The 27,404-nt window shown below is 39.5% G+C and overlaps 2 protein-coding genes across 3 annotated transcripts; one reads left to right on the forward strand and one right to left on the reverse strand.

Moving 5' to 3' along the window:
- Positions 1-468: 468 nt before the first annotated feature.
- LOC146316902 (B-cell receptor-associated protein 29-like) lies at positions 469-4,322 on the forward strand. The gene is made up of 8 exons (XM_084734114.1): positions 469-713; positions 1,066-1,175; positions 2,025-2,125; positions 2,233-2,380; positions 2,520-2,655; positions 3,074-3,170; positions 3,357-3,457; positions 3,575-4,322. Exons 1-8 carry the CDS (start codon positions 624-626, stop codon positions 3,608-3,610), a joined length of 819 nt encoding a protein of 272 aa, XP_084590240.1. The 5' UTR covers positions 469-623; the 3' UTR covers positions 3,611-4,322.
- A 1,237-nt stretch (positions 4,323-5,559) lies between these two features.
- Positions 5,560-26,696, reverse strand: LOC146316903 (solute carrier organic anion transporter family member 1C1-like). Of its 2 annotated transcripts, none has more exons than XM_084734533.1 (15): positions 26,262-26,696; positions 21,250-21,422; positions 15,927-16,068; positions 13,857-13,989; positions 13,527-13,648; positions 13,205-13,351; positions 12,238-12,336; positions 11,391-11,639; positions 10,029-10,193; positions 9,254-9,449; positions 8,849-9,014; positions 7,826-8,010; positions 7,450-7,514; positions 6,957-7,074; positions 5,560-6,082 (listed from the first exon to the last, which is right to left on the reverse strand). In XM_084734533.1, the coding sequence occupies exons 2-15, from the start codon at positions 21,343-21,345 to the stop codon at positions 5,857-5,859; spliced, it is 2,109 nt and encodes a 702-aa protein (XP_084590659.1). In that variant the 5' UTR covers positions 21,346-21,422; positions 26,262-26,696; the 3' UTR covers positions 5,560-5,856. The 2 variants fall into 2 exon arrangements, with proteins under 2 accessions (XP_084590659.1, XP_084590660.1); XM_084734534.1 differs by having other exon boundaries at positions 21,250-21,425.
- Between the last annotated feature and the right edge of the window lie 708 nt (positions 26,697-27,404).

Raw genomic sequence — 27,404 nt, forward strand, 5'->3', positions numbered from 1 at the left:
ACTATTTATGTTCAGCTGGTGTGTGAACTGAGCCCTTTATCCACACTGTTGCCTGTCTCTGTATCTCCATGACACGGGGAATATTTGGATTGGATTTACTGCAATAACTGCAAAACATATAAGACTTCCTACTTCTTGCTCCTGTGCAAAAGCTAAATTATATTGTTAGATAACAGCACCCTCTTGTGGACTTTTCGTTGGTTTCTTTTGTGCAGAAAAAGCTCAGTCAGAAAAGTCAGCATATCTAAAAAATTAGTGAAAGTATTAATCTGCCTCTTTATTTGAGAAATTTTGGGATAAATTACATTTTTACATACAAAATAACAAGGGTGAATTATTATTTTAAAAAGAAGAGACTCAAGTGCTCCTCCTCGTGACTATTTTTGTACCGTGTCATGAAATGTGAGAGGAGCAAACACACTCACACACACACAAACCAATGAAAAAAAAGAACACATCCCAAAGAGAAAAAAAGGCCCAAATATTGCAGTCATTCAGCAAACTGAAAATAAATCTTTTAGCTCAGTTTGGTCAGTCAGGTTGTGATCTTTAACAAATCCAAAGGGGCTGACCAGTGATGTCAATTGACTGGCAGAGTTTTATTTCGGGCTGCAGCTCCTCAGATGCTCACCAGCAGCTGTTGTGAGTGTGTGTGTGGGTGGGTGGGTGTGTGTCTGGACTTTCCCACTCTTCTGATCGTTCAACTTTGTCTGGTAAGCCAACAACTCCATTTATCGCTTTATCAGGACCACCTCCTGCTCTTAAACAGAGTGAGACCACCAGCCAGTGATACTAAAGCTTAAACAGTAAGAATAGACTGAGAGGTAAAAGCCTAAAAATAGATAACGGGCTGAATGCCTGCTGCAGATCGCATGTTGTATGTAGGCCTACAGAGTCATGTGTGCTCAAAAATCACTGTGCAGAATAAAAGTAAAGCAGAGTAAAGTAGTATATCCTGCATATAGTTTAGCAGACAAAAAATAAATAAAAATCTAGGAGTATTTTTGCATATTCACTGCCACTTATTCAAACTACACAGCTGATTCAACCTGTGAACCTCCTCAGGAAACACACACAGTCACAATGACTCTCCAGTGGACGGCTGTGGCTTTCTTCCTCTATGCAGAGATAGCAGTCAACCTCATCTTGTGTATTCCCTTCATATCAGCAAAGAGGTACGGCGATCGATATGGTTAAAATAGACTCCTGTGATGTCTTGATAAAGTGGTCAAACATGTTTTTATTCACACATGCTTTTGTCTGTGCCTGTCTGAATTGCTGCTCCATTGTATTTAATGTTTTTATTGTCTTTTTCATGGTCTGTGTTTGGTATTTTGTATTTGTTTGTATTTTATATTGATGTGAAGCACCACGTGATATTTGTAATTTACTTATTTTACTTACTTACTCTCTGAACTTAAAACTATGCCTGATACCAGTCTTTTCCAGTTTAGGATATTTATTAATGCAGATCCCAGTATTTGTAGTTTAATTTTACAACCGCATAGAAATGCATTTCTTTATCTAATTATTCTTTATTTCTTGTATTTGTGTCATTGTATGTTCTACACCAGTGATTCCACTATTTCTACCTTTATCGGCATTAGTTTTTTAGAATAAGGAATAGTTTGGGTGATCTGTTTCTCCTCATGTCACTCCAGATTTTGGGTATATGCTTATTACGAACATTTATTCCATTAAATATTTATCAACCTGATGCATGCAGGCTAAATGTGGTACCCTTCATATTTAAACATTAGTTTAAGTGCATGTTCACTATAGTTTGTGCTTATCAACATTTCCAAACAAAAAGATATTACAAAAAAATATTTGTGCACCAACTAATGATCAGTGGCTCATTTTCTGAATCAATCAAAGAAGATTTACTGCACAGAAGTTTGATTTTAAATAAAAAAAAAACTGACAGGGGAAGTTCACACAAATCACCAGCAGAGTGTATGCATGTCCTTTCTGAGTAGATCTACTGTATCACACTCACAGTGTCCTCTTCATCTAATTTGTAGATGGCGTTCAGTTTTCAACTTGAGAATATGGAGCTGGTTGTCTCCTTACTGGAACAAATGCTTCTTCACCATGATCATGGTCCTTATTGTTCTTTTCGTCGGTAAGCAATCTGCTGTGAGTGACAGATGTTAATTAATACTGAGCAGACTGACAGCATGTTGTCAGCATCAGCATCAGTCACATTTCTGTCCCCCTGTCCTCTCTTAGATGCAGTCCGTGAGGTGCAGAAGTACTCGAGTCCTGCGCCCATGCAGGACGCAAAGGTGAACCCGAATGTGTACGACCACGTCCACATGAAGCTGTTCAGATCCCAGAGGAACCTCTACATCTCTGGTTTCTCTCTCTTCCTCTGGCTGTTAGTGTCATTTCTCTCCACATTTACTCAGAATTACAGAATCATGTGTTTTGGGACCTTATCCAACTGTCCACTTTCCAATACACTCTCTGAGGACCTGTCTTGTCTCATCTTGTCCTGTCCTGTGAATTCATCATAGCATCATGCGTCGGGTTGTCACCTTGCTAAACCAGGTTGCTGTCACCTTGGAGGACAGTGCAGGTCTTCAGGCACAGATGGACAGTGCTGTGAAAACAGCCAAGCAGCACCAGGAGGACAACCTGATGCTAAAACAGGTAGGCCTGAAGACAGAACTAAAACTTAATCTTTTGTCTTAAAGATGGTTCATCTTCTTTTCTTCCTCAGCTTGTAGCATCTACTGTATTTCATCTTTTATTTTATTTCACCAGGAATATTCCTACTGAGATGTCAGGATCTCATTTAGGGAGTGCTGGTCAAGACAGCAGCATAAAAAGTTTCAAATAAAAGAAACTTTAAAAACTTTACAAGTTCTTTCTCCAAAGACAGTGCAGGTTCAAGGATTGTTGTAGTAGTTGTAGTGATAGTTTTAGGAGTCAGCAAAGAACATCACTTTGTGTTTTCACAATGTTTGTAACAAATGCAATACAAAGGCTTTTGTGTTTGTGTCTGTTATTTGTATTTCCTCCATGTTCTGTAAACTGCTGTTGGTAATTAAGGGGTGTTTGTGCTCAGGCTCTCCTGGACGAGGAAAAATCCATGTTAGCAAAAAATCAGCAACTGAAGTTGGAGGTTGAGAAGCTGGCAAATCAAGTGAAAACTGCTGAGGAGGGTGAGTAAATGTCACTTTGTTCATACTCCATAATTGCAGTTTTAAATTAAAGAACTGCGTTATAATAAAAGGTTCACTCAACTTAGCATAGCATGGACCACAGCTTGCATGCTGCTGGGAGGAAGCTAATTTTAAGGGGAATTTATATAGAGAAATTTATAGATATGGTGCCATTTGTGTGTGTAGCTGTGCGCAAGTCTAATGCAGAAGTGGAGGCCATGAGGAGGCAGGCCAAAGGTCTGGCACAGGAGTACGACAGACTATTGACGGAGCACCATCACCTCCAGGTGAAACACACACACAGATGTACTTTAAATGTGCATGAAAATACCAACTCACTTCCTATATATTAACAGTACTAATACTGGAGTGATTGTGTTTTTAATCCTCTACTTGATCCACAGAATCTCCAGAGCGCTGCAGACAAAAAGGATCAGTAACCACAGGAATACAGTCACATTTTTTCACGTGTTGTTTGTTCCATGAATACTGTTTCTTCTCATTACATTACAACTGTGTGCTCCGTGCTTTAGGCCACCAGAGGCCACGTTGGTATGATCTTTTACAGCTTTCTTTTTCCTTTCAAGTTTAAATTGAAACATAGTTTTTAATCAATTAAAGGATTTAGCACGTCAAGCTTCTTAGGAAGGTCTTCATCGTGAACATAAAATATGTTTTTTGCGTGTTATGTAAGTATTAAAAGTGTTCAAATGAACTGAAATTTTGTCTCAGGGGTTCATGCTTATTGCTAATGCTAAAATTGAATAATGATTAATATCTAACAGTGTCCCAGATATGTCACTGTAGAGACTGTGCACTGGTTTACTCAGAGTTGCATGGACCAGACACAATAGTTCTATCCTGTAAACATATAATGAAGAATGCATACATACTGTATATTAAGTTATTGCATTTTTATGGTGGTCATGTATTCTTGTCACACAAGCATGTCATTATTTTTTGATTTATTATAAACCTTTTCATTCATACAAAAGTGATTTCATTGTTTGTTTTTAACAGATATACCTTTTAACATAAATACATATAACTTGATAAACTGATTTTGAGTTTGTCCGGCTGTTCTTGACATTTTGTAATTTGTTGTTTGGTTGGAGACATGAGCATGAAAAATAAACAAGCCAAAACCCTCAACAGCCTGTCTGTCACCGTCACGCTGAGAACAATCATGGAGTCACTGAAAAGTCGCTGCTGCAACCGCGACACGAAACAGGATCACAAGTTGAAAAGAAAATGCGGTGAGCTTCATAATGAGGCACAGAGCACGTCAGGTAGATGTGGCAGGTTTCATAATAAGCCTCATTATCGAAGCCAAAATACACTAGATACCGCAAATGATCAAATGGTGACAGTTATCATAAAACTAACATTTCTCTCAGACAGAAAATGGTAAATGAATGGCAAACTTTACAGTTTTGTATTGTGAGGTCATGTGGTGCATACAGCTCTGTATAAGTCCAATCATCAGTGAAAAGTCAGTGCTGCAAACCCCCGAATGGATTAAAATCATAGCAGAGATTGACAGACTGACAAAAACAATCACAGCTCAAGGTCCACTTATGCATCTGTTCTGGAGCTGTCGACCACACGGTCCTCATTAGCAGCATCGCCGAGCTGTGGATGTTAAAACTTTACATGACTCTGAGCTGCTCTCCGGCTGCTCATCCATGATAACTAACAAGTTTGAGTTTAACAGTTCATTCAGTTCAGCAGCGTCAGCTCGCTGCAGTACAATAAGACTGAGAGGCAGTTTGATTGTCAAAGCCACAAAGCGTAATGAAATCTTTTTGAAGGAATGTTTTGTTAGACCTGGACTGTTAGTCTCCTTTCAGAGGGCTGCTGCTCCTCTCTAAAAAAAGCTCGACTTTATTATTCTAGTGTCAAAAAGTTTAATTCACATTTGTAATATTAATAATTATGTAATTTAAGATTCATACTTGGCATTCAATGGATACACCCTTTTTTAGTATGCCTGAAAAAGATTCAGTGTGTCTCAGTACATAGTATGTCAAAAATACCAACATGTCCTGCATTTTGTTTGTTTAAAGTTCAGGCTTCAACTTATGTATGAGCAAGAGAGTACAATATTATGAAGTAGTATGTCCCAATTTTATACATACTGCATGCAACAATATGCATATTCTCAGGAGTAGTGCAGCACATACTAAGAGCAAAAACAAAACGTATGCAATTCGAAACTCAGCGTTTGCCTCGGTGCGGCCATATTCACTCCTGATCCACCAGGTGTGCAACAGAAACAGTCTGCAGATCTGTTTAATGTTCGTACCTCTGCTGAGCTGAAAGCAAAACCATGAATACAAGACTGACATGGTGGCGTTTAACCATCTCATTCAGGCACCTTAAACATATGTTGAATCCAAAAATCCATTTTTATCAAGTTTAATCATAAAAATGAAGACCAACATAGAAAATACAGCACAGTTACATTCTTTTTTCCTACAAAAAGTCTTCCATTCATGAAAAACACAAACACAAATTTATACATTCCAGCATTTTGTGTTTTTAAAATGACTCTTGTTCCAGGTACGTCTACACAAATCCTGTACAAATATATACTCTGTGTGCTATGAAAAGTGTCCACAGTGTGTATGTGTGTTCCTCTATACATGTGAGGAGCTCCACGGAGCTGAAGAGTTAGTGCTGAGGCTCACAAGCGAGTCTCTCTGTCAGGATTGCAGTCTGAGGACAGTATAAACTGCTCACAGTGAATGGAGCTGCTCTCCTCTTTCCTCAGCGACTCCAACTCCGTGCTCCCGTTACTCAGAGCAAACTTCTCCTCCCGCTTAATGTGTCTTTTGAGTAGAGCGAAGCCTGAAATACAAAGGAGGAAGGAGACTGTCCTCAAGCCCAATGTCAGACCCAGGTACACGATCCTGGGAAGAAGAGGAAAGACATTCTGATAAACTGGGAAAGTCAAGCCACAAGTCCATGAGGAAAAGTCACAATTCAAGTCAGGTTGCAAGTCAAGGTTACAATCAAAATACACCTGTGGATTTTGAACATTTCCCTTTAAAAGTTCAGGCAAAGTCTGGTCCTCTTCCTATCATATATTCTCAAAACCCCTCGACAGACCTGTCCTGGCTGTGTCCCTGAATAATTTACCCGTTTCACTCCCAAAAAGAACAATATTATTGCTTTTGCCTCTCCTGCACTTAATCTTAGCTGAAAGACTTAATGTCCCTTCTATGCTATGGCTGCCCTCAAAGTGCCGGTTGTAAAAGTGAAACTATATAAATGTTCATACTTGTTATCATATTACACAACTGCTTCTGCATTTGATTATTATTGGTTTTAGTTACTAATAACTTTACAATAAATAATGGCAAGGAGAGTCCAAGATAATAAAAAAGAAATTACACAAAATAGTATGAGTAATAAAATCAAAATAAAAGTTTGTGTAGCCTACAAGCAAGCAAATCAAAAATATATATTTACTTAAAAATGATGCAACATTTTTGATGCAGCTTGTCAGAGTGTCACTGCTGGAAATGGCTTTTTGATATTGAGACATTATCCTGCGTATACTGACATCTAGTGTCCAGACGCCTTCAGTGAACGAATAACAAAATCTGGATTCAATCTGGGACATGTAGTTTATGGACACTGTTTCATATATATTCTCTGCAAGCTCTCATGAGCCACATTAAATGTGATACAGGCCTTGAGTTTGACACATGTGGAGCAGATAAATGAGTTTCAAAGTCATTCTTGGGGATATGGCATACAAAGCCCTATACATCCAATTACCTGTAAGCTGAGGTGTTATATATTCTGCAGGCTCCTCTTCCTCCACACGTCTTGTATCCCCATTTGAGGCATGTTGTGTCGATTATGGCTCCAAAGTATATCGGGGCAGGTATTCCAGCTGTTGTGCAATTTAAAATAACTTATTACCTCCGACAAAAGGCAAATAAAGGATTGCTTCAAGATGAGATATCCATCGTTTGAACTTTCTCAAAATGTAACACAATATAAATGCTGTATTTAGAATTATAATGATTAGAATAATGCTATTAAATGGAAAACAGGTGCCTAAAACGTTCACATAGGATCTGTTAAATTTTTATAAATATTTATTGCTAAGATTCAAGCAATGATTCGTTTCCACACACACACATCATTTCTGCTCACTCCATCATGCAGCATGCTGAATGTCAGCTCTGAGGAGATTTTTTCTGAGGAGACCTGACATTCACACTAAGCAACCAGTAACGTACAGAATACCAAAGATGGTTCTCACCGAGTGTGCGAGTGGCCAGCGTGTGGATTCCAAGAGCAAGGGATTTCAGCTCTGGCTTAATGCACCTATAGAAAAAAAAAAAAAAAGACTGAGACCTTAAAGGAGACTCAACTTTTAAACCTGGCAATGCTGAAAGACGGACAATTATTTAAAGTTTTTGTACTGGAGAATGTAACAAAAAGCAACAAATGAACATTAAGGTACTTTAAGGTACAAAAATAAAATAAAATCACTAATTTTGGACAGTTTTAGTTATTTATGGAATATCTGTATTATGTCGCAGCGATCAAATTTGCACAAGCATGACATGACGAGACGATGTATTGCCTCAGCAACAGGCTTCGTGTGTCTGTCGTCTGCTGTTTTGTCAACGGACCTGACGAGCAGCACGAAGCCAGGCGTTCCCCCAAGAGAGATGATGAAGGAGCTGAGGACGGACAGGGCCAGGAAGTACGGGAAGATTTTGTCACAGCTGTCTCTGCGTGGACACTGGCCCAGCGTGGCCGTCAGGTTGCCTGGTTGGGTATCAGCCAGCGCTACGCACCTGCAGTTGTCGAACACCTAACAAATATGAAAACAACGCGCGTGTTAATGATAGGTGAGCTGCGGCACAGCAGGACACACCAGTCCTGTAGGTAAATACTCTTGCAAATACAGCTATATTTCATGATATGACTAAAACACAGTAATTAAGCCTAAATATGCTGTTTGTTAGTCAGCTGGTATAGAGTGCAGGGGCACTCCTGACACACTTTATGTCCACATGAACCATTTATACCGGATTACTTTAAGGTGTGTATTCGTAGATTTAAAATCAGCACAAGCAGCTTCCAGTCTTATTATATTAGCTTCAAAAACCATAAATGTGGTGTTAATTTGTGAAGATTATCTTGACGACCAAAATGTTTCCCACAGAGATTATTTTCCGCACCGGAAAAATCCAAGCGGCTTTTTGTGGACAGAACCGGAGTTCATTATCCCCGCAGCGCTTTATGGTCATGCAAATGCAACTGAAACGCATGATATGATAATCAAATCACGCTCCCAAATATAAAGCTGTGTTTGTTACTCAGCTGATATACTGAGAAATCAACCCAAAGTACATTCAACATTTAGCCGGTGCAACTTCTTTTCAAGGAACTAAAATTTTCCTTCAGCACAATGTCGTTTGTGTTTCAACTGTAGTCTAAAAATCCATGAGGATTAGGCAAATTAGACCGCTGATGTATGAAAAAGCAATAACTGTTTTTCTAAATAATTTTGAGTGACTTAATTTAGACCCTGGTCACTGTGATGGAAACCTACCAAGTTCCTCCAAAGGTTCCTGCAGTGGAAATGAGTGTATCATGAGGTCAGTGGTGTGTGTGTGTGTGTGTGTGTGTGTGTGTGTGTGTCCGACCGTATTTCTGCCAGAGCCGGTGGACGAGGCGCATCCAGCCAAGCACGGGGACACGTAGGTGATCCCGTTCTCTCCACACACCGGATCCCACTCCCTCCTCGAGCACAGGCAGCCCGAATTACAGTCAGAGAAGAGAGACGGCTCCTGATGAGACAAGCCTTCCACTCTGTGTGTGACAACATGAAGAAAATGCATGTATTATTGACAGCTCGTGTGAAAAATTGATCAAATGAGACGCCACAACCATTACTGTGCATGGGATATGAACATGGAGACAAAGAAAAGCAACACAAAAGGAAACCTGGGAAGTGCCTTAGCTGTAATGATTAACTGTAGGATTTTCTAAACCTAGCTCCGTCCTCCGAATATTACTCATTCCACCGAGACGCGAGGGAATTCACATACCCAGTATATGACACCGTGATGCCGGCCACCTTGGAGTTCTCACAGCCCATGGCTAAGAAAAAGAGCGACAGGAAGTAGCCCAGCAGGGAGGTACCGAAGGCAAATTTAGCTGCTCCCATGATACCCAGCTTGTACTTCTTCATGATGACCCCTCCAGAGAACATCCCCAGGGCCACAGCCGGGATGTTGATCATGCCTGGTCGAACCGAAGAATACAACAAATTCTTAAAGCGACAGAGGATCGGGAAACAATAGGCAGCAACACCGCTTCCCAAAAGGGATAAAAGTCAGAAGTGTCTCTTTCATATTTCATGTAAAGTGAACTGAAGTCATGTCGTGAAAGATGCTAATGACTTCTGATGGCTGAGAGGATATGGAATACATTTCTCATCCATCCAGCACCCTTTAGTTACGCTCATTGCTAATACACCGTCTCCAATTCCCTCATCCGTCATTTGACCTAATAACTGGTGCAATCTGTGCATTTTCTAAAATCAATGTTTGTCATTTCTGTATGTGCATTGATCGCAGTAAACCTGTTTGTCATTTGGAAGCTGCAGCATTTACTTAAGAGGGATGTGGGAGTTGGAGCATAAAAAATTCATCAAAAGCCGGCTCATGAAACACTTATGATGACCGTCCAGCTCACATCACTTTGCATCCTTAAATGCCTTCCTTTCAGTGAGGCGACACAGGTTTAGTCTCATCTACAAAGACAAGAAAAATCATCCCAAACAAGGTGATGAATTATGAATTATCAAAATACTCCGCTTACCCATGAGGAAGTTGGCTTTTGATGCCGACTGGCCGTAGTGCTGCTCGATGTATTTGGGTTTGTAGGTGACCATCCCGATGAGTGAGTTGAACTGAATGATGGTCACACACAAGTAGATGATGTACACGGGGTTTCCAAGGAGACTCTTCAGTGTGGGTAGAAACTCTGGACAGAAACGTTTATGAATGACACTTAAGATGCAGTCTTTGTCTCTTTCAACACATATGGATGGTTTCTCTTAAAGGGATAGTTTACCCAAAAATGAAAATTCAGTCATTACAGTATTTACTAACCCTCATGCCAACTGAAGGTCGGGTTTATTTTGTTATGTTAGACACATTTATGTACACATGCACACCGTCTGAACTGTGTGTGTGTGTGTGTGTGTGTGTGTGTGTGTCAATCAGCATGAGGGTGAGCAGATAATCACTGAATTTACATTTTTGGGTGAACTATCCCTTTAACCTTTTCATTATTTACACATTAATGTTGCTTTTATAACAAGTAAAATAAAGTTCTCTTTTTTGAAAATTTAGATAAAAATAAAAAGCAAAGGGAGTTATCATACACTAGCAGGGAAAAAAGTAGCATTGCAAATTGATTTTAATATATTACAACTTCAGTTCAAAGATAGACAACATGAAAATGTATTAAGACTATCTTCACTGAGAAAATAAAACAAAAGAAACTAAATAATAGAGTAGAAGTGAAAGGAAGAGGAAGATTTAAATGGATGTCAAAGAGCACAAATGTGCTTCTCTGAATACCACTACACCCAGTTTAGTTAGTTGGAACACTGTTATTTAGGTGTCAGATCCTGGGTTGCCAGATCCTGAAGAATTTGTCTTCACACCTTGTCAATGAGAATTTAATTTTTTCTTGATGGAGGCGCTACATAACATGTTTCATAAGGGCAGAGCGGCTGCTTCCAGGTTAATATCATTCTGCATGCTAGAGGGGTTACAAATGTCATGATGTTATACTGAAACCTGATTAGCACAAGATCAGATCGTCTAACTAAAAAGACTGCTGATATCTGAAAACATGTGAGAAAGGCTTGCTAATATGCTGTAATTCTCAGGCAGTGGCAACATATGGGCTGCTGAAGCTGGTGGCTGCCCACACTGATCGCACGCTGGATTTACATTTGGATACATGTTGCAGAGCTTTTTCTTTGATAAGTGTAATTAGTGTAACCTTTTGCAAAAATGCAAAAGCCCATGTCTAGAGCAGACTGGTGAGGAATGTAATAAAGAGACTTAAGGTTGTCATGACACAAAGATTCAACGTACTGCATACAGATTACGCTGCCAGTACTCAATATTCAACATAATATACAACTTGGTGCGAGTGCAGTCTGACCTTTGGCCATCTGATGTAAATTAGCCGGCTCTTCAGGTCTGAACTTGTGCTCCATGGTCGGGGAATCTTTGATGAACCTGGTTTGCTCCAGAGTGCAGCTGCTGTCGTGTTTGTCCACAGGCACGGGCAGCGATTTAGGCAGGAACCAGAAAGGAACAGCAGACATGAGAGTGATGGTACCAGCGATTAGGTAGCCCAGCCACCAGGCCCCCACCCAGCGGGCGTCACCAGGGGTGATAGTCACCATCTCTGTGTTAAAAGAGCACAATATGCATATATATATATTGCTTTATTTGTTTCTTATTTACTATAGTTACATTTTAATCATATTTTTCTTTGTAATTTCTGCAGCAAAGCAAGGTGAATTTATTTCTAAAGCTTTGTATACACAGAGTCAGTTTTCGTGTCAGCTGCTTTACATATACTTAAAATTATTTAGGGCTGTGATAGAAGTTCAAAGCCAACATGTCATAACCTGGGAAGATGTCTCCTGACTTGTTACACAGAAACATTTACAACAGCTTCAAAGTGTTTTCTTCCCAGTCAGATTATACTGTGTCAGAGGATTTAACCCTTGCTAATTCATTTCCTCCCGGCAGGTGTGTTACTTCTTACGCACCTTTAACACTCATGTACAACAACCGACATCTAAATCCAGCTCTCCACAGAGGAGTGTGAGCGTGTTTCTGCAGTGTGAACAAGTGATCATCTGCACATGACACTTTCTATGATGTCCATGTCTGTAGTGCATCATACATATACTTGTAATGTGTCATAATAAGAGTTATCCAACACTGTTATTTCCAATCAGTCATAATTCTCCGGTCTCAGATAACAGTTAACTCACCCATGTCCACATAACCAACATCGACGTAGATCTTTGCACACAGCGACCCCAGCAGGTACCCAAAGACAGGACCGATAACTGATATGGTTTGGACACATCCTAGAATAAACAACAAACAAAGGTTCATTTCACCACAGTCAATACTGACTAACATACAGCCATAACATCCTATTTATTCATGCAGTCATTCAACCTTTATTTTAACTCAGAAATACGTTGAGGTAGAGACCTCATTTACAATGTAGCTGAGTAAATTAATAAAAAATGAAAGCACTTTGACAGAAAAAAACAAAGAAACTTACATAAAAGTGGCAACAAGAACTAAAAAGCAATAAAACCACAATTCAAAATGTAAAAAAACAGTAAAACAGGAACACCTAGAAGTAAAATGGGATACAGTTAAAGATTTAAATTGCCCTGTGGATGAAAATGAGGAAAGTTTTAAATTGTTCTGCATGTTGTTCCACGTTGCAGGTGCACAATATGAAACGTTTGGTGAGAGCCCACATTAGATCACACAGACAATTCACTGAAAGTTTATTTTCCTTTTAGCAAAAGCCTGTAAGATAACCATGTAGTCAGTTTATTTTGTTTATATTGTACTTTTTTCAAGCAACTTTTTGAGCATACACCTAGCACAATGATATTATTTAAGATGTCAAAGAAAAGACAGAGAAAGCAAAGTCTTCCCAACCAGAGACTAACGAGTTACGAACGTGCAAACATCAACTGTTTCTCTGTAATTTATGATATTTAGAACAACAGATAATATCTCTGTAATAAGTACTGAAGTCTGAATAAAACATGCAAAAACAATTCTCGCTCGGTTATCTGGATTTACGAAACCTTTTATTCAACTATACTAACTTAAAGAAAATCCACTTGCTAACTTAGACTGAAAATGAAGTAGCCGTTGTCTTGGTAATGTGCAAAGATACTAGCGTAGACTGTGAGTGAGGCGCGTTACCGATGTAGAGGGCAGCGTTCTCGGATTGTGCGTAATCGTCGATGTAGGAGATTCCCAAAGGCTGAACTGGAGTCTCTCCAATCCCACGCAGGACGTTTCCCAGAAACACGTAAATCCACATCGACGCACTGGACTCTCGCTCACAGCCTGCAGGTTAAAATGAAACAAGAAAAATGGGACGAGAAAATCACAAAAACCGCATTGAACGTATTCCATGTACATTTATCTTTGTAGATTCTATATTACTACATACTTAATATTCTTATTGACGATGAGTGTTTTATTTTTTTGACAAAGCACATTAAGTATTCCTCAGTCTTACCTCTAGAGGGCAGTATCGAGGGTCTGTCACCTGCCCTGGTGGACTCAGGTGAGCTTTCTGGACATGGAGAGAGGTTATTGGTTGAATTCACTGAAGGTCTAACTGATGTTTCGATCTTATAGCTGCGTACAAAATACCAATGTGACTGTTAAACAAGGGAAGGGAGAAAGTATCAGGTATCGTTAGATACTCACAATGTGAAGCACAAATACACGCATTATAGAAGTAATGTCACTATACTGTGTTTACGGTGCTTGAAGACCGAAAACAAGTAAATAAACAAGGAGGATTTATGAAGTGCGATGCACGCTGACATGACACTTTTCCTACCGGCCGATGATGAAATGAGGCATGGCGATCAAGAAGGTCCCAAAAGACATCAATATACATCCGATCGCTATGATCTTGGGTCGGTGGAGTTTGGCACCAAAGTAGCTCACAAAGGCAATCACCAACAAATTCCCTGCAGGGTTGACGTGATCAGAAGAGGAGATGGAAATGAGTCGGATGCATTAAATATGAAACCTCCTGCTGAGAGAATTTCAGTTAGTATGGTATCCTGCAAAACCTGATTCTGATCCATCTTTGCATATGGGAAAAACACCAGGCAGGGCAATGTCTGTGAGGTGTAGATTACTGTATTGTTCTAATTAAGCTGACAGCCAAATGCACACAGAGAGAACTAGTCTTTATTTAGCCTTTATTCAGACAGACATACCACACATATACTGTGGATGTATGAGAAGGCAGTCCACAACTTTATCATCAAATGTATTTGTTCCTATTATTAATTAAAAGACTAAACACAACTTCTTTGCACCTTGCAGCTTACTTTGCACAAAGTGGAGTCGGACATGCCCTAAATGCCTGTGCACCAAACACTTTAGACAGGTTTTTCTCAAACTTTTTACACAGTGTACCACCTCAGAAAGTTTTGAGTTTTCCAAGTACCACCTTACAACCTTTTGCGCCGTTTGGTGCTAGAAGGTTTAGTCGAAGCTTCACTGGCATCTTTTAAGCAGCTACTTCCACTGGTACTCTGTTCATTGTCGTTCCGTTTTCAACATGGTTGCATACGCACCACCAGTTGTACATGCACCACAGATTGAGAATCTAGGCTTTAGATAATGCACTATAGATCATGTAAATAGGAATTGAATTCATAAATCATTCTTTATTTGTGACTAACTTCAAAGTCCCAAGGTCTGAACAAGCTCAGGTTCATTTCCTCTCTTATTTTTACAATTTTAATTTGAAATAGAAACCCTACCTTTCAAGGAGACTGGAGTCTGTATAATGATGTCATTGTAAATGGTGCACGATATTCATGTTTTTTGTTTGATTGGCCATGATAACTAGTATCTATTAACACCAATTTACAATAATTTGAGAATATTGTACTCTACTGCAGACGGCTTGAAAACCAAATACGTTGCTGACGTTTCCAGCTGGGAATTCCAAGTTCAAAATGAGTGACTATAATAAATGAGAACTGCAAGGAGATGAAGACGGAGGCATGATAGAGGAGACTAGCGTGTCAGTCGGTTTCTCACTGTGACAGAGACTCCAGTCTGCAGTGTAGCCCAGGTCATACACTTCATGCTGCATGATCAAAGAACGTTTTTACATCACATTGACACTTCTGTCCATCTCCTCTCTCTGCTGCGAGTCTGCATCACACAACTGACGGCATGAATGTCATTAACTCTCAGGTGTGAATGACGACTATGTTCATGTTCATGTTCGCTGTTTGCAAACTGATCCGTTCACCAAAAACATGAGCACGTGCAATGATCGGCGATCTTTTAACACATTCATGCACAACACTGATTTGTAATCCATCATAACACTGGTCAGAACATTTTAAATTTTGGTTCTATAACATTTGCTTATGCGTTTGCATATCACACACAGTATCTCGGTCAGTGCAACTGTGTTTTCACTAAATGTAACACACAGATGTGTCTCATGTCTCCACCTCCTGTGTATAATTTACTGTATCAACAGCCCTACTAGAGAACTGTGTATGTTTTGATCAAAGTCAGTGTGAATGTTCATAAATATTCATATTTATCTGTGGCATACACATGCAGCAATACATACTATTCAGTCAGTGTCCTCAGTCTGTGGTGCAACCTTTACAAAATCCCTCTATTCCAAGCTTTCATGCTGTAGCTTCAAAGGATTTTTCACTCATTAAGGGTCAGTTAAGTACGCAACCAACGACTATTCAGTGCTCAAAGGAGATACATACAGAACATGCTATAGTGTCGAGCTCAATGTCACGCTGAGGACGTATTCTTGGCTTACCTGCATTAGCATCTAAATGCTTCAAAACGTGCGCATGAGGAGCCAGTAAACAGAGAGACGCACGGAGCAAAACAGAACAGAGAAACTCACCGATTTCAAAGCTCCCGTCTATGATGCCGATCAGATAACTGGGGATATCAAATCGCCTCTCTAGTTGTGTGATTGTGCTCTTCATGTAGCTGCCAGATAAAGCCTTGGCAAAGTAGGCAAAGGACAAAGCTGCAAGGAACATCTACAGAGAGACAGAAAGAGAAGGCAGACAAACGTGTCAAACAAAGTGGTGCTGAGATACAAACAATTTTATTATTAAGATTATACTGTGTATGGTTATTCTTTTTTTTTATCATATTATTAATATCACTAGAGTTAGTATAAGAGGTAGTTTGGTACAATCTCAAATTGTAGTTCAAACTTTCATTTCTACAACTTGAAGTCAATTAGAAATCATGAACTGAAGAAGCCACAGGGGAAAGGAAACATTAAAAAAGCTGGATAGAAAATGAACCACAAAAATTTAGTAAAATGAATGAAGAAAAAGTGCATATAACTAAGCACTAGCTTGTGACTTTATATGCGCGTTTCTCTGAGCGATGTGCTGTTAAAGTTTGGTTTAGAGAGTGTATTGAGCCCCCTCCTCTTCTTGCTAAGCCACCTGTGGACACTGACAGCCAGTAACAAAGGGAGGATTAGAGGCAAAGCAAGGCAAGGCAAGTTTGATAGAGAAGCCAATCCCACCAGGACACAGACACATCCACCGCACTGTGAGCTGACACAGCGACTGACATGAGGTGTAATTGGAAACAGGTGAGTGGTAACCACAGCCTGCACTCGCGGGGATGAAAATAGCCCGAGCTCAGAGGAGACACACGTGCCCCTGACGGACACACACATGCACTGGAAGACAACCATGAATCCACATATGACTTTTGTGACAATATTGTTGGGTGTCTTATTCGTATCTGAAACAGACAAGACGACCGTCTCCCAGGACACTGAAATGAGCATCTCCAGCAGTCGGGTTCTGAGATTTCTTTTCTTTCATTCTTCGAGTCAATACTCCAACAACATCCAGACTAGTGTGACTGTAGAGAGACTCTTGGAAGACGAGCTGATTATCTGACATTTTTGAAAAAAACATCTCCTGTGTTATAAAAGAGTAAATTACAGAGAACACTCACTGGGTTAGACTCTGTAATTTGAAAAGCCTGTGCACTTTTATAGTTTGTATGTGGGCATGTGTTCTGAGAAGTTAAGTGGTTCATTAGTTGCATGTTGAAACATGATACACCTTCAGCTATATGATATATGTTTTATATAATATGCCTCTGCCCAGTTCACTGTCAGATTACCAATATTACCAATATAACCAACCAAAGCGGTTTTATTTTTGGTCATGTAAAGTAACTAGTTACTTTTCTCAGTAGATAGCACAATAGAGAAGCCAGGTGCAGGAGTAGGGGTGGGGTTTGTGCAGAGGGTGGGGACTATTTGCATATTCATACTAAATGAAGGCAAGGTATAGAGTTATATGTAAGTAATTTTAACAAGAAAAAAAAACATAAATCACAATCAATTGAACATTTACTTGTAGAGCATTTTATATTGTTTAAAACATGACTGGAGGTGGACTTTAAAAGGTGCAAATGTGCTAATACTTTGGCATCAATCACATAACGCTGAAAACAGATATTATGTGCAATTGTAAGCACAAACAAATTGGCATGCACCAGCTCAATCAGAAGCAGATTATAAACAACAATGAACTTGACAGCCTGAGCCGGGCTCAGCGGTCTGTTATAGTGGCTCCAAACCAGTCTGCTGAAGGAAATCCCACTAAAAATCTTGCAGCAGCGTTAGTGTGGGCGCTGCACCCAAACACCAGGTTATGTGAACTGTAACACCATTTGCTTTTGACCCAACGCTCGCCAAAACAGAACACAAGTGTGTAAAGAATTTTCCACAGCATTGACTTAAGTCATGAACATGTTTTACCCATGTCTCTGGCTTCCTCCGACAGTCCAAAGACATGCAGGTTAGTAGGTTTAACTGCCTGTAGGTTTGAGTGCGAGTGCTTAATTGTCTCTATGTCTGGAGCTGGCGACTTGTCCATGGTGAACCCTGCCTCTCGCCTAATGCCAGCTGGGATAGGCTCCAGCTGCACCACGACCCGTCAAGGATAAGCGGCTACGGCTAATGAATGAACATTTTCTCTCACTCTTGCTCAAGTCTCACTTTGTCTCCGGCAGTGGTCTCCCTCAACATGGTTTCACAGAGGAAGAGGAAGAAAAGATGCTCAAGTCTGTGAGGAACTAATCAGTGTCAGACTCAGGCTGTCTGAGGGGCGGAGGTAAAAAATAAAAAGAGCTCCAGCTGCATGCAGTGGGGCGCCAGCAAACAGAAAGTTATGATACAGTTATGTTTCATTATTTGACTCAGATTTTAAGAAAACCTCCAACAACAAACAGGGAGCAATTAACTATTTATTCATTTAGAGTTGCATAGAGGCCAACTCATTTTCTAGCCTGTGGGGCAGCCTGCATGGCACTGCAATGTGCTTTTTCTGCAGAAAGGGAACCCTGGAGGTGCCTCACATTTTCTCCACTGGAAGGACACCCGAGAAGGCACTTTATCACACCCCCAAGTTCATCAGTGGAGCTTAAACGTATTATAGCAACTATCTGGGTCTGCAGCTGATTTATACATCTCTCAATACTGTACAAGTGCAGGCTTTGCTTTAATGTCAAGTGCATAATTACCATTCATACCACAGAATATAAGTGGACATAAAGCTCCTGCAGGAATCCTGAGGCACGATGGTTCTCAAATGACAACATTAACAAACTGGAAACCTTATACAAGCATCTTAGTGTCAGCATTTTGCCAAATAATTTCAAGGAACCTTCTCCACTTTTGTGTTTGAGGAACATCTCTTCCTAAACATATAATGTTTTATATCCTTCTTGCTTCATTGTTACTATGAACAACACTCTGCTATAGCCAGGGCTCAACAATAAGAGTATTATACTATTAAAGTATTTAAATTGTTTAAGTAAATTGTCATGCAAAAGGGCAGACAATGCTGTTTTCAGCCCCTCAAATATGGAGATTTCCAGATGTTCTCATTGTTAATTATCACATTAAACTGAATATTTTTGGGTTTTAGACAGAGAAGACATTTTAAGACATCACCTTGGGCCTTGACAAACTGGGATGGATATTTTTCAGTATTTTCTGATATTTTATAGATTTTGCAACCACAGGCTGAACATTACAATGAACTTGAGTCTGTTATTTGTTAACCGTTAAAAAAAAATAATAAAATAAATAAAATTGTAGGGGCAAGTGAAAATTACCTCCAGGTAAAAAGATTTCTTGATGACTTGTCTGCTGTCTGTTTTTAAATCTGGTTTGCCCTAAATTTGTTCTGACTGTGAGCCAATTTGTAACTTTGTTCGACACGGAACTTGATTCTAGGTTTCCTAATGTGGTTTTCCATAATTTAATTAGGAACTAATATATTAAATTAAGGTTTCAATATAATATAGTATTACCTTGTGAATTCCACTGATTTGAAGGATATTTTACCTCTTATGTTCTGAAATATAAAGTTCTGCAACATTTCTTATTCTGTCTAATTGTCTTTTAATAAAAGTATAATACAGTTCATTCATATATAAATCAGAGGCAAAGCATTGGAAATAGAAACAGAGAGATGAAAGTTTTTTTTAAACAGAATCAAAAATACAAGTCAGAACCTTTATCTCACAGTATTTCCATATGAAGCAGAATATATGTAAAGTATGTATAGAACAATCCTGATGTGGGCTAAACAAACATGCAGAACGCTGCATATCAGCGACACGCGTGGGCTTCAAGCAGACAGAAACCCTTTCTCTAGATCAACAAGTGAATGTTGTATCAAAAGCAGCACACTGAGAAGTGCATTGTAGGATTACCACACACAGAAGGAAACGCACATGGACAGAAAGGCAGCATGACTGGAATTCCTTGTTATTGTTGCTTGCAGTTGTCAAAGTATTCCACTAAGCAGCTTTTTCATTATTGTCCAAAGTGCTTCCTAATCCAATAAAGAGGTACAGACTCTCCGTACTGACCTATTTCACTGAAGCACAAACTTTGTCTAAGGAATTTTTCACAACGACTTAATGCCGCGGTCCAAAGGGCACCGAGGGCTGCTGCACTCAACACCTTTCATGGTCACCAGCTGGGCCTACGAGAAACACGCAGCACGCTCAGCTCATAACTTACATTCATGGAGATACATACACATACACTTAAAGCGGATTTATTCAGCTATTCATCTGTAAAAAACCTATATGCTTAAATGCCCTGAGAAATGATGGTAAGGCAGAGTTTCCTACAGCCAAAGATTTTAGATTATCCTCATCAGACCTACAATCATCACCTCAGGGGCAAGGCCGCTCGGTCTTTGGCGTTGTCAAATAAAACAGTGACTTTAAGTCCATGAAAATAATTAATTTAACTTTAAAGTAGAAGCAGCAGGATTTGTGGAAGTGGTTCTTAAAAATGCACCAGGAAGAGTTAATAGTTGTCCTCATTTCTAGGACATCAAATACCAACATTTTGGGTTGGTTAAGTGTCCCAAGTACAGCAAAATAATGATAAATACGGGCCATATTATGCCCTTAATAACTAGCACTGCAAGTTATTCAGAGGTCAGTCTATATGATGATGTCATACTACATCATGTTCGCTTTATACTGGCTTAGTATCTCAAAATAATGCAAAACTTTCTAATTAAATAATACAGTATTTTGAGATACTAATTCATTATTCTAAGGATCATATGTTTTTTTCATCACACTGGTGGTTATGGGCTTCTATAGAGAGCGAGCAGACTGAACAGCAGTACAATGAAAATACATGAAGGAGACAAGCGTATATAACACAGTTCTTACTTTTTGTCATTGTAACAGAGTCTCCAGTCTGCAGTGTAAACTACAGAAATGTAGAGTAACATTAGGCTTCATGATCAAAGAAAGCTTCGTGTCAACACCTCCCTTTCTCACGCTCATCCTCGGCGCTCTCTCTCTGCCCTGCGAGTCTGCATCACACTTCCAGCGATTCATACCAGGTTAGAAATCTAAGCTAATCCTGCCGTGATCCACATACAGTACATGAAACTCACACACAAAAAGGGTGCATTCACCCACGCATGCACTCTGTGTCTCCTTCTTACATACATGTGATCTCAGTCACTGGGGAGAGATTTGTGATTCCCCTCTAAACCAGTCAGGTGACTTTGAAAATGACAGACCTTAGAGCCCTCAGGATGAAACTCTTCTCTGATAAATACCGCTGTCCCCGTTGACCTGTTGCTGTACTTATGGAGCTTTTATCCCCCCCCCCCCACACACACAAAGTACAGTACCTTCAGATTGGGGTGCCAAGAGCTCTTCGCTGCGGAGGAGGTAGGATTGTTGTCTACGGTCCAGCTGCCTGCGGCCGTGTCGTCCATCTTCTTCATGGCAGCCTCCTACTGCACCTCGCCTGAGCTGTGGTTTCTCTTCAGATGGTTTAATACGGTCGTCCTCACGCACACACCTGCTGGAAGGAGTTTAGACTTAGAAATCTGTCAAACTGATTTTGTTGTACTAAGACAGCACGTCACGACAGGTTCGTCAGGAACAGCGTGTTCCTTAGACTAAAGTAAGGTTAAAGAAGCATTTGCAACAAACGTCAAGATGTGTACAGCCCAGCTTAAAACACTGTACAGAGGGATAATCAAGGAGTCTTCTACCAACTCAAACAAAGGCATATATGCACACAAGTTCACAAAAGCATGCATATCCGCACATGATAAATAAATACTAGGTGTTGGTCAGAAGCACACGTCAAAAGAGGAGAAATCTAGTCATGTGATATTCAAGGTTTTCTGAAAAAGCTCTGCAAGGGTTTTGATCTGACAGATAAGTGGATTTTTTAAGCGCACTATGGAGCTTTTGACACTTTTATGTGCATTGCATGTGTAGAAACTGTCGTCTCTGACTAAAGCTCTGCCTGGCTTCAGATCAGCAGCTGACTACTGACAGGTTCTGTGATTTACAGACAACATTAAGCCTTAAAACACATAATTCAATATTCACTGAGTTGGCTCACTGATTAACCTTCTATAAAACAATGGTTTGTTTTAGTCAACATGAATTCATACAAACGTACCAAAATTGTAATTTAGAAACACTTAAAACTGCATTGTTGTCTACGGGATCCCCAAACCCAAAAGTGGGTGTGGTCTAAAGCTTAAGCAAAGTACTCGTATGAATGCGCCAGGCGAGGACTTCTCACTGGACTGAATGGGCACCATCTTTGCACACATTATCATTTTAATATATCCATGCATTTTACATGTTTTGCTAAAAGCTAGCTGTTAGCCATTTTCTTAAACATCTGACGAGATGGTAAAGGACATGTATGACTCACACCAAAGTTAACATATAGGTCAGTTACAGTATGCAGTAACAAGCCGATGGTAGCTCAGTAAATACAGTAAAGGGTTTTTTCTCACTGGAGATGAACTGATGTTGACTTGATATGAAACACAGCGTGAAGGAAGAAAAACAAAACAGGAAACTGTGTTCAGAGGTGGAGTGCAGAGAAAACATGACGGCAGTAAAAATAGATTTGAAAAACTGTATGTTATTTATTTGTGCATATAATAAAATAAAATGAAAGAAAGGACATATTTAACATAAAAATGCAAAGGTGGGATGAAAAAAACCCCAAGGCTTATAAAAGAAACCCACCTAACACTGACTTAGTGTTTACGCTCGCTACAAGTTCACAAGAAGACATGTTCAAAAAAACTACAAGAGATAAGAGAATACAATTTCCAAACACAAAAATAATCGAGAAAGTACAAGTACAAGATGTAAACTGGTTCAAATGCACATGCAGTATATTTAACATACAGTAAAATCATGATCTCTTCATCACCGTCAACAAGTGCGAGAAGCGACAAGAACTTTTCGCTTCACTTCAATTGATGAAGGACTACAGATGGAAATTAGCTTGTAAATTAAATCTGGTACAAAGCATCTTTTCTCTTCTTGGGATTAATGCATTTTGATATAAATAAATTTAATGAACTAATCTAAAATTAGGTCGACAATAGGGATGAAACAATAATCAGTTTCACAATAAACTGTGATAAAATTCCCTGTTGTTGTTTTAAATTTGAATTTGAATTATCACGCTTTGAAAAACAGTAAACACTGTCCTGCATCACGCAAAGTCTGCGACAGTCTCTCAGACGCAGCAACGTGGGTCTGATTTACGTTATCAGAAACACCACGCCATTTCATTCATTTCAGTTGCAATATAAAAGATGGTGAAATGATTTCACTGTGTGCGTCAGTGCTTTTTGAACATGTTCAGCACATTGCAACAGGGCTGGGCTAAAAAAAATCGATTAATTGTTTCAAATCGATTTTCCTTTGTATGAGCCAATATTTTCACGCCGTTTCATCTAGAAAAATACAAACAAAATACCAGAGGCATCATATCATTCTGAACAGATGGGTCATTTTTATAAAATATTCTTTCATCTATTAGAGACGGCAGTGAGTTTAGTAAGAGCTCTTTAGAAATGGTGAAGGTTCACATTAAAAGAAATGATACTATAAGACTCGATGATAAGTGGCTGAAGAAAAACAAAGGTGTGTAAGAATTCACTCATTACTACATAACTGGAATTGGAATGTAAAGAAGTGCAATAAAGAAAGAGGAGTTGTTTCAACAGCCGAACTGATATTTGCACAAAGTCTGTTCAGTCTGGTTGCCTGTGAATCCTGACATGATGAGAGACAGAGATGGATATAGAATCAGAGAGCAGAGTAATGCAAAGAGCAGAGCTGTGATGCTGTTTAAAAGCCAGACTGCTTATTCAGTGACATGACAGCTCCCTATGGATCCCTCCTCCTCCACGCACCAAACCACACACACACACACACACACACACGCACACACAGCTTTGAACTCTGCAAGAAGAAATGTAGCTGCAGCTGATGACATAAGGCCTTTCATGCTCATCTAACCTTTATAGACATTCAGTGCAGAACTAAATTTTGGCACCATGAGACTATAAACAATAAGGGCCTCAGTGTTTCTCTTTTATGCATGAAAGACGCTCTTAGGTTTTTGGGTTTTTTTTGATAAAACTGGCTGACCAATTAGGGACGCACATGTAAAGCAGAGTCATTCATCCCAACTTATCGTCACATAATGATAAGACGATGACTTTACTTTTAACAGTATGTTAAATTGCATCACACAAGTATTTCACATCATCCCACTTTCATCGGTTCGTTTTGAAGCTCGTGTCTGACTGAGGAGTTTGCTCCGAGACAGGCTCTTAATGGGCAACATTCCCTATACAGCACATGCACAATTATACTGGCTTCTCTCCAGAGGCGGTACGGGATTCAGACAAGACTGCACATTCAGGTCCACACAGGAGGGAGGGAGGGAGTTTCCTGACGGTGACTGAAGTACTTCACAAATATAAGGGATTTTTCGGGGATCCAAATCCCTCTTCTGATCATGATGTTCAAAACTTAAAGGATCAACGTGAGAGAAATGATAAAGGCACCCGTCTCGAGTCAGTGTGTGGTTCACTACATGATGCACCGGTGGTCAATACCTTCAAGTGTGTGGTTGATAAACTGCAGTGTTGGGGAAGCTACTTTAAAAGCAGAGCTTTGCACACTTATCTATTATCTGCTCACCTTCATGCCGATTGAAGGTCAGGTTTGGTTTTTTAGTTTCACAGGAAAACAGCTTTGCAGAATCTCCAAAATAATTTAAATAAATGGTGACCAGTTTTCAAAAAAAAAAAAAAATTAAGCCCACAAACATAAAATGCCTCCATACTGCTCGTCCGACACAATCCAAGTCTGGTGTGTGCACGGCTCCAAAGGAAGAGTCTACAGTGAAGATTTAGGCTAAAAATATGGTGTAAATCTCAAGTCTCTCAAGTCAAGTTGGCCTGCCGGGGCTTTAGGACACTTGGATTTCACCAGATGAGCAGCATGGAGGCATTTTATGTTTTTTTCCAGTTGTTTTTTTTTAACATTTGAAATGTGGTCACCATTCACTCAAATTGTAATTTGGACTGAAAACTAAATCCAACCTTCAGTCAGCATGACAGTGAGTAGATAATAACTGAATCTTCATTTTTCCCTTAAGAGAAACTGCGTTTTAACTAAAACTACTAAGTGACACAACTGAATAACTCAAACTACTTTATAACAAATAATCAAAATGACATTGTACATGTCAAATGAAATTATATATATATATATAAAAATCTAATACAAAAATGCCCATGCCAGTGAAAAAAAAAAGCCACCAGTTAATTTAAAAAGTGCAGATGTCCCAATAAACACACCACACTATTCATAGGAATGTGCAAGGAATGTAAGCTTTAGTTTGGTGCACAATGTCTGTCCATCAGTGGAGAATCAACAGTAAAATAAAACTATTGATCATAATCAGAATCGCTTTATTTGCCAAATGTACAAAGGATACATTTGACTCAGTGATGCAGCACAGTCGGACAAGAAGATAAAAACTTTAAAGAGATTAACTTAAATGGTTAAAGAGTTAAATACAAGAATGACAATATTGCTTGCAAATAAGAATCACTTACAAATTGAAAATAAAAAGTACGAATAAGATAGGAATAGTTAAGTACAGTATGAGTTAAAAATAAGAAGAATTTTAGGTAATTATGGCAATTTCAAAAATGTATACAATTTTAACTGTTTTATTTATTTATTTTTCATGACCTCTAAAGGCCCACCTGCAGGGCCTTCAGGGCCCACAGTGGGCCGCTATCCACACTTTGGGGATCACTGCTCTAGACTGTAATCCACAAGTGTTCAGCAGCTTCAGTGAATGACCTTTGCACTTATATTTTAGGGGCGCAAACGGTTTGAAACCCACTGAAAAAAGATAAAAAGATAAAAGTCAGACAAACTTTGATGTTTAATACACAAAGAATCAGAGTATAAACTTGCTCTGAGTTCAAAGAGATTTTTTTTAAGTAATATCAGTGGACTTTTATTCTCCTCCTGTAATCAAACGTAGCAATAATCACGTGATCACCGTTGAATTGCTGGCGAAAGCCACATTAATCAACGCATATGAAATAGGATGAGCTTCCTCTGGATTCTGTAAACCCCTCTGCTGTTTGTACTGACAGCTGTTTGCACATGTTAAGTGTTTCTTTGATGCAGGGTTGTCATTAGGAGATTCAGATCAATCTCCAATCAAATAGTTGCAACTTCACTAAATTCTAGGCTTGATAAAACAAACAAAATGTGCAGGAAACAACATCCGCACGATTTTTCTGAGGATCACTACAAAGACCATCATGGCACTCACCCAACTCGGAGCCTTTCCTTCGCGACGCCTCTAACTTCTTATTTCTGAGACACCAGCGTGAAGAATCCCGCCGTTTCAGTGGAAAAGGACCCTCTTCTCACCGAGTCACCTGCTCCTCATGCTGTACAGGATCCTCGGCAGCGCGGAACAATGCGTTTCAGTGGAGGCGACAGGGTGGATACTGAGCGCCGCGTTCACAGTCAGGCACACGTGATGCGCCAAAAAAGCTGCGAAACTACTTACTGTGGAAGATCCCACCTTTCCGCTGAGCTCTGATGAGCTGCGAGCGCCGAAATGTGACTGCGAACATCTGCAGTGTGTCGGCAAAAGCCACAACATGAAGCCATGAGTCAGATTTCACCTATTAATATTTAATCTATTAGACCTGCAGCGTGTTGTGGCATTAATTTGCCAGAAGTAGACAGAAGTGTAGACCTGTTCTCCCCATCACTTTGCTCTAAATGTGCAGGGAAAAATTACCTGCACAAACATTGAGGACAGATAGAAATTGAGTAGGGGACACCAGGGGCAATTGTAACAACGGGCATGAAATAACACACTCAGTTCCTCCAATCAGAAACCAGCTACACTGATGACAGATTTTCTGCACATGCACAGTAGGATTATCTCTCAATAAAACACTGACTTTGAGGTGTGGCATTTTTCTTCTGCTGTCTTAAGTTTAGATGAAAGTGAATTTAAACTTACATTAATTTTATCTCAAGGTTATTGATTGAAAATTTAAAATTAACAAACCATGCCAATATAGGTGCTGTTAGCCAGCATACAAGATTTTATCATGGCTGCAAGAATGGGGGCAGTAGTAACAGTGTGGTACAACTGCCCCTAAGCCACATGACTCAGTGTCAAAATCTTGTTAACACAACAATAGCTGTCCAGTGTTCTGCAAGAATAGAAACAGACTTTTGCTAATACATATGAAAACTTAACTAGCATCATTAGCAGCAAGGTGATTTCTTTGATTTACATGGGTTAATATGCTTTTTCAGTGATTTATTCAGTGTTACAGTTGCCCCCACTGAGCAGGCAATTATGAAACTGACTTCTTGCATTAAGTTTAATATTATAGTCTTGTCCTTAGCAATGAAAATATATCAGTTCCATTAATCATTTGTGCATATA

Source organism: Lutjanus erythropterus, chromosome 13 (genome assembly GCF_056507025.1).
Source record: "Lutjanus erythropterus isolate fLutEry1 chromosome 13, fLutEry1.hap2, whole genome shotgun sequence".
NCBI classification, from domain to species: Eukaryota; Metazoa; Chordata; class Actinopteri; order Lutjaniformes; family Lutjanidae; genus Lutjanus; species Lutjanus erythropterus.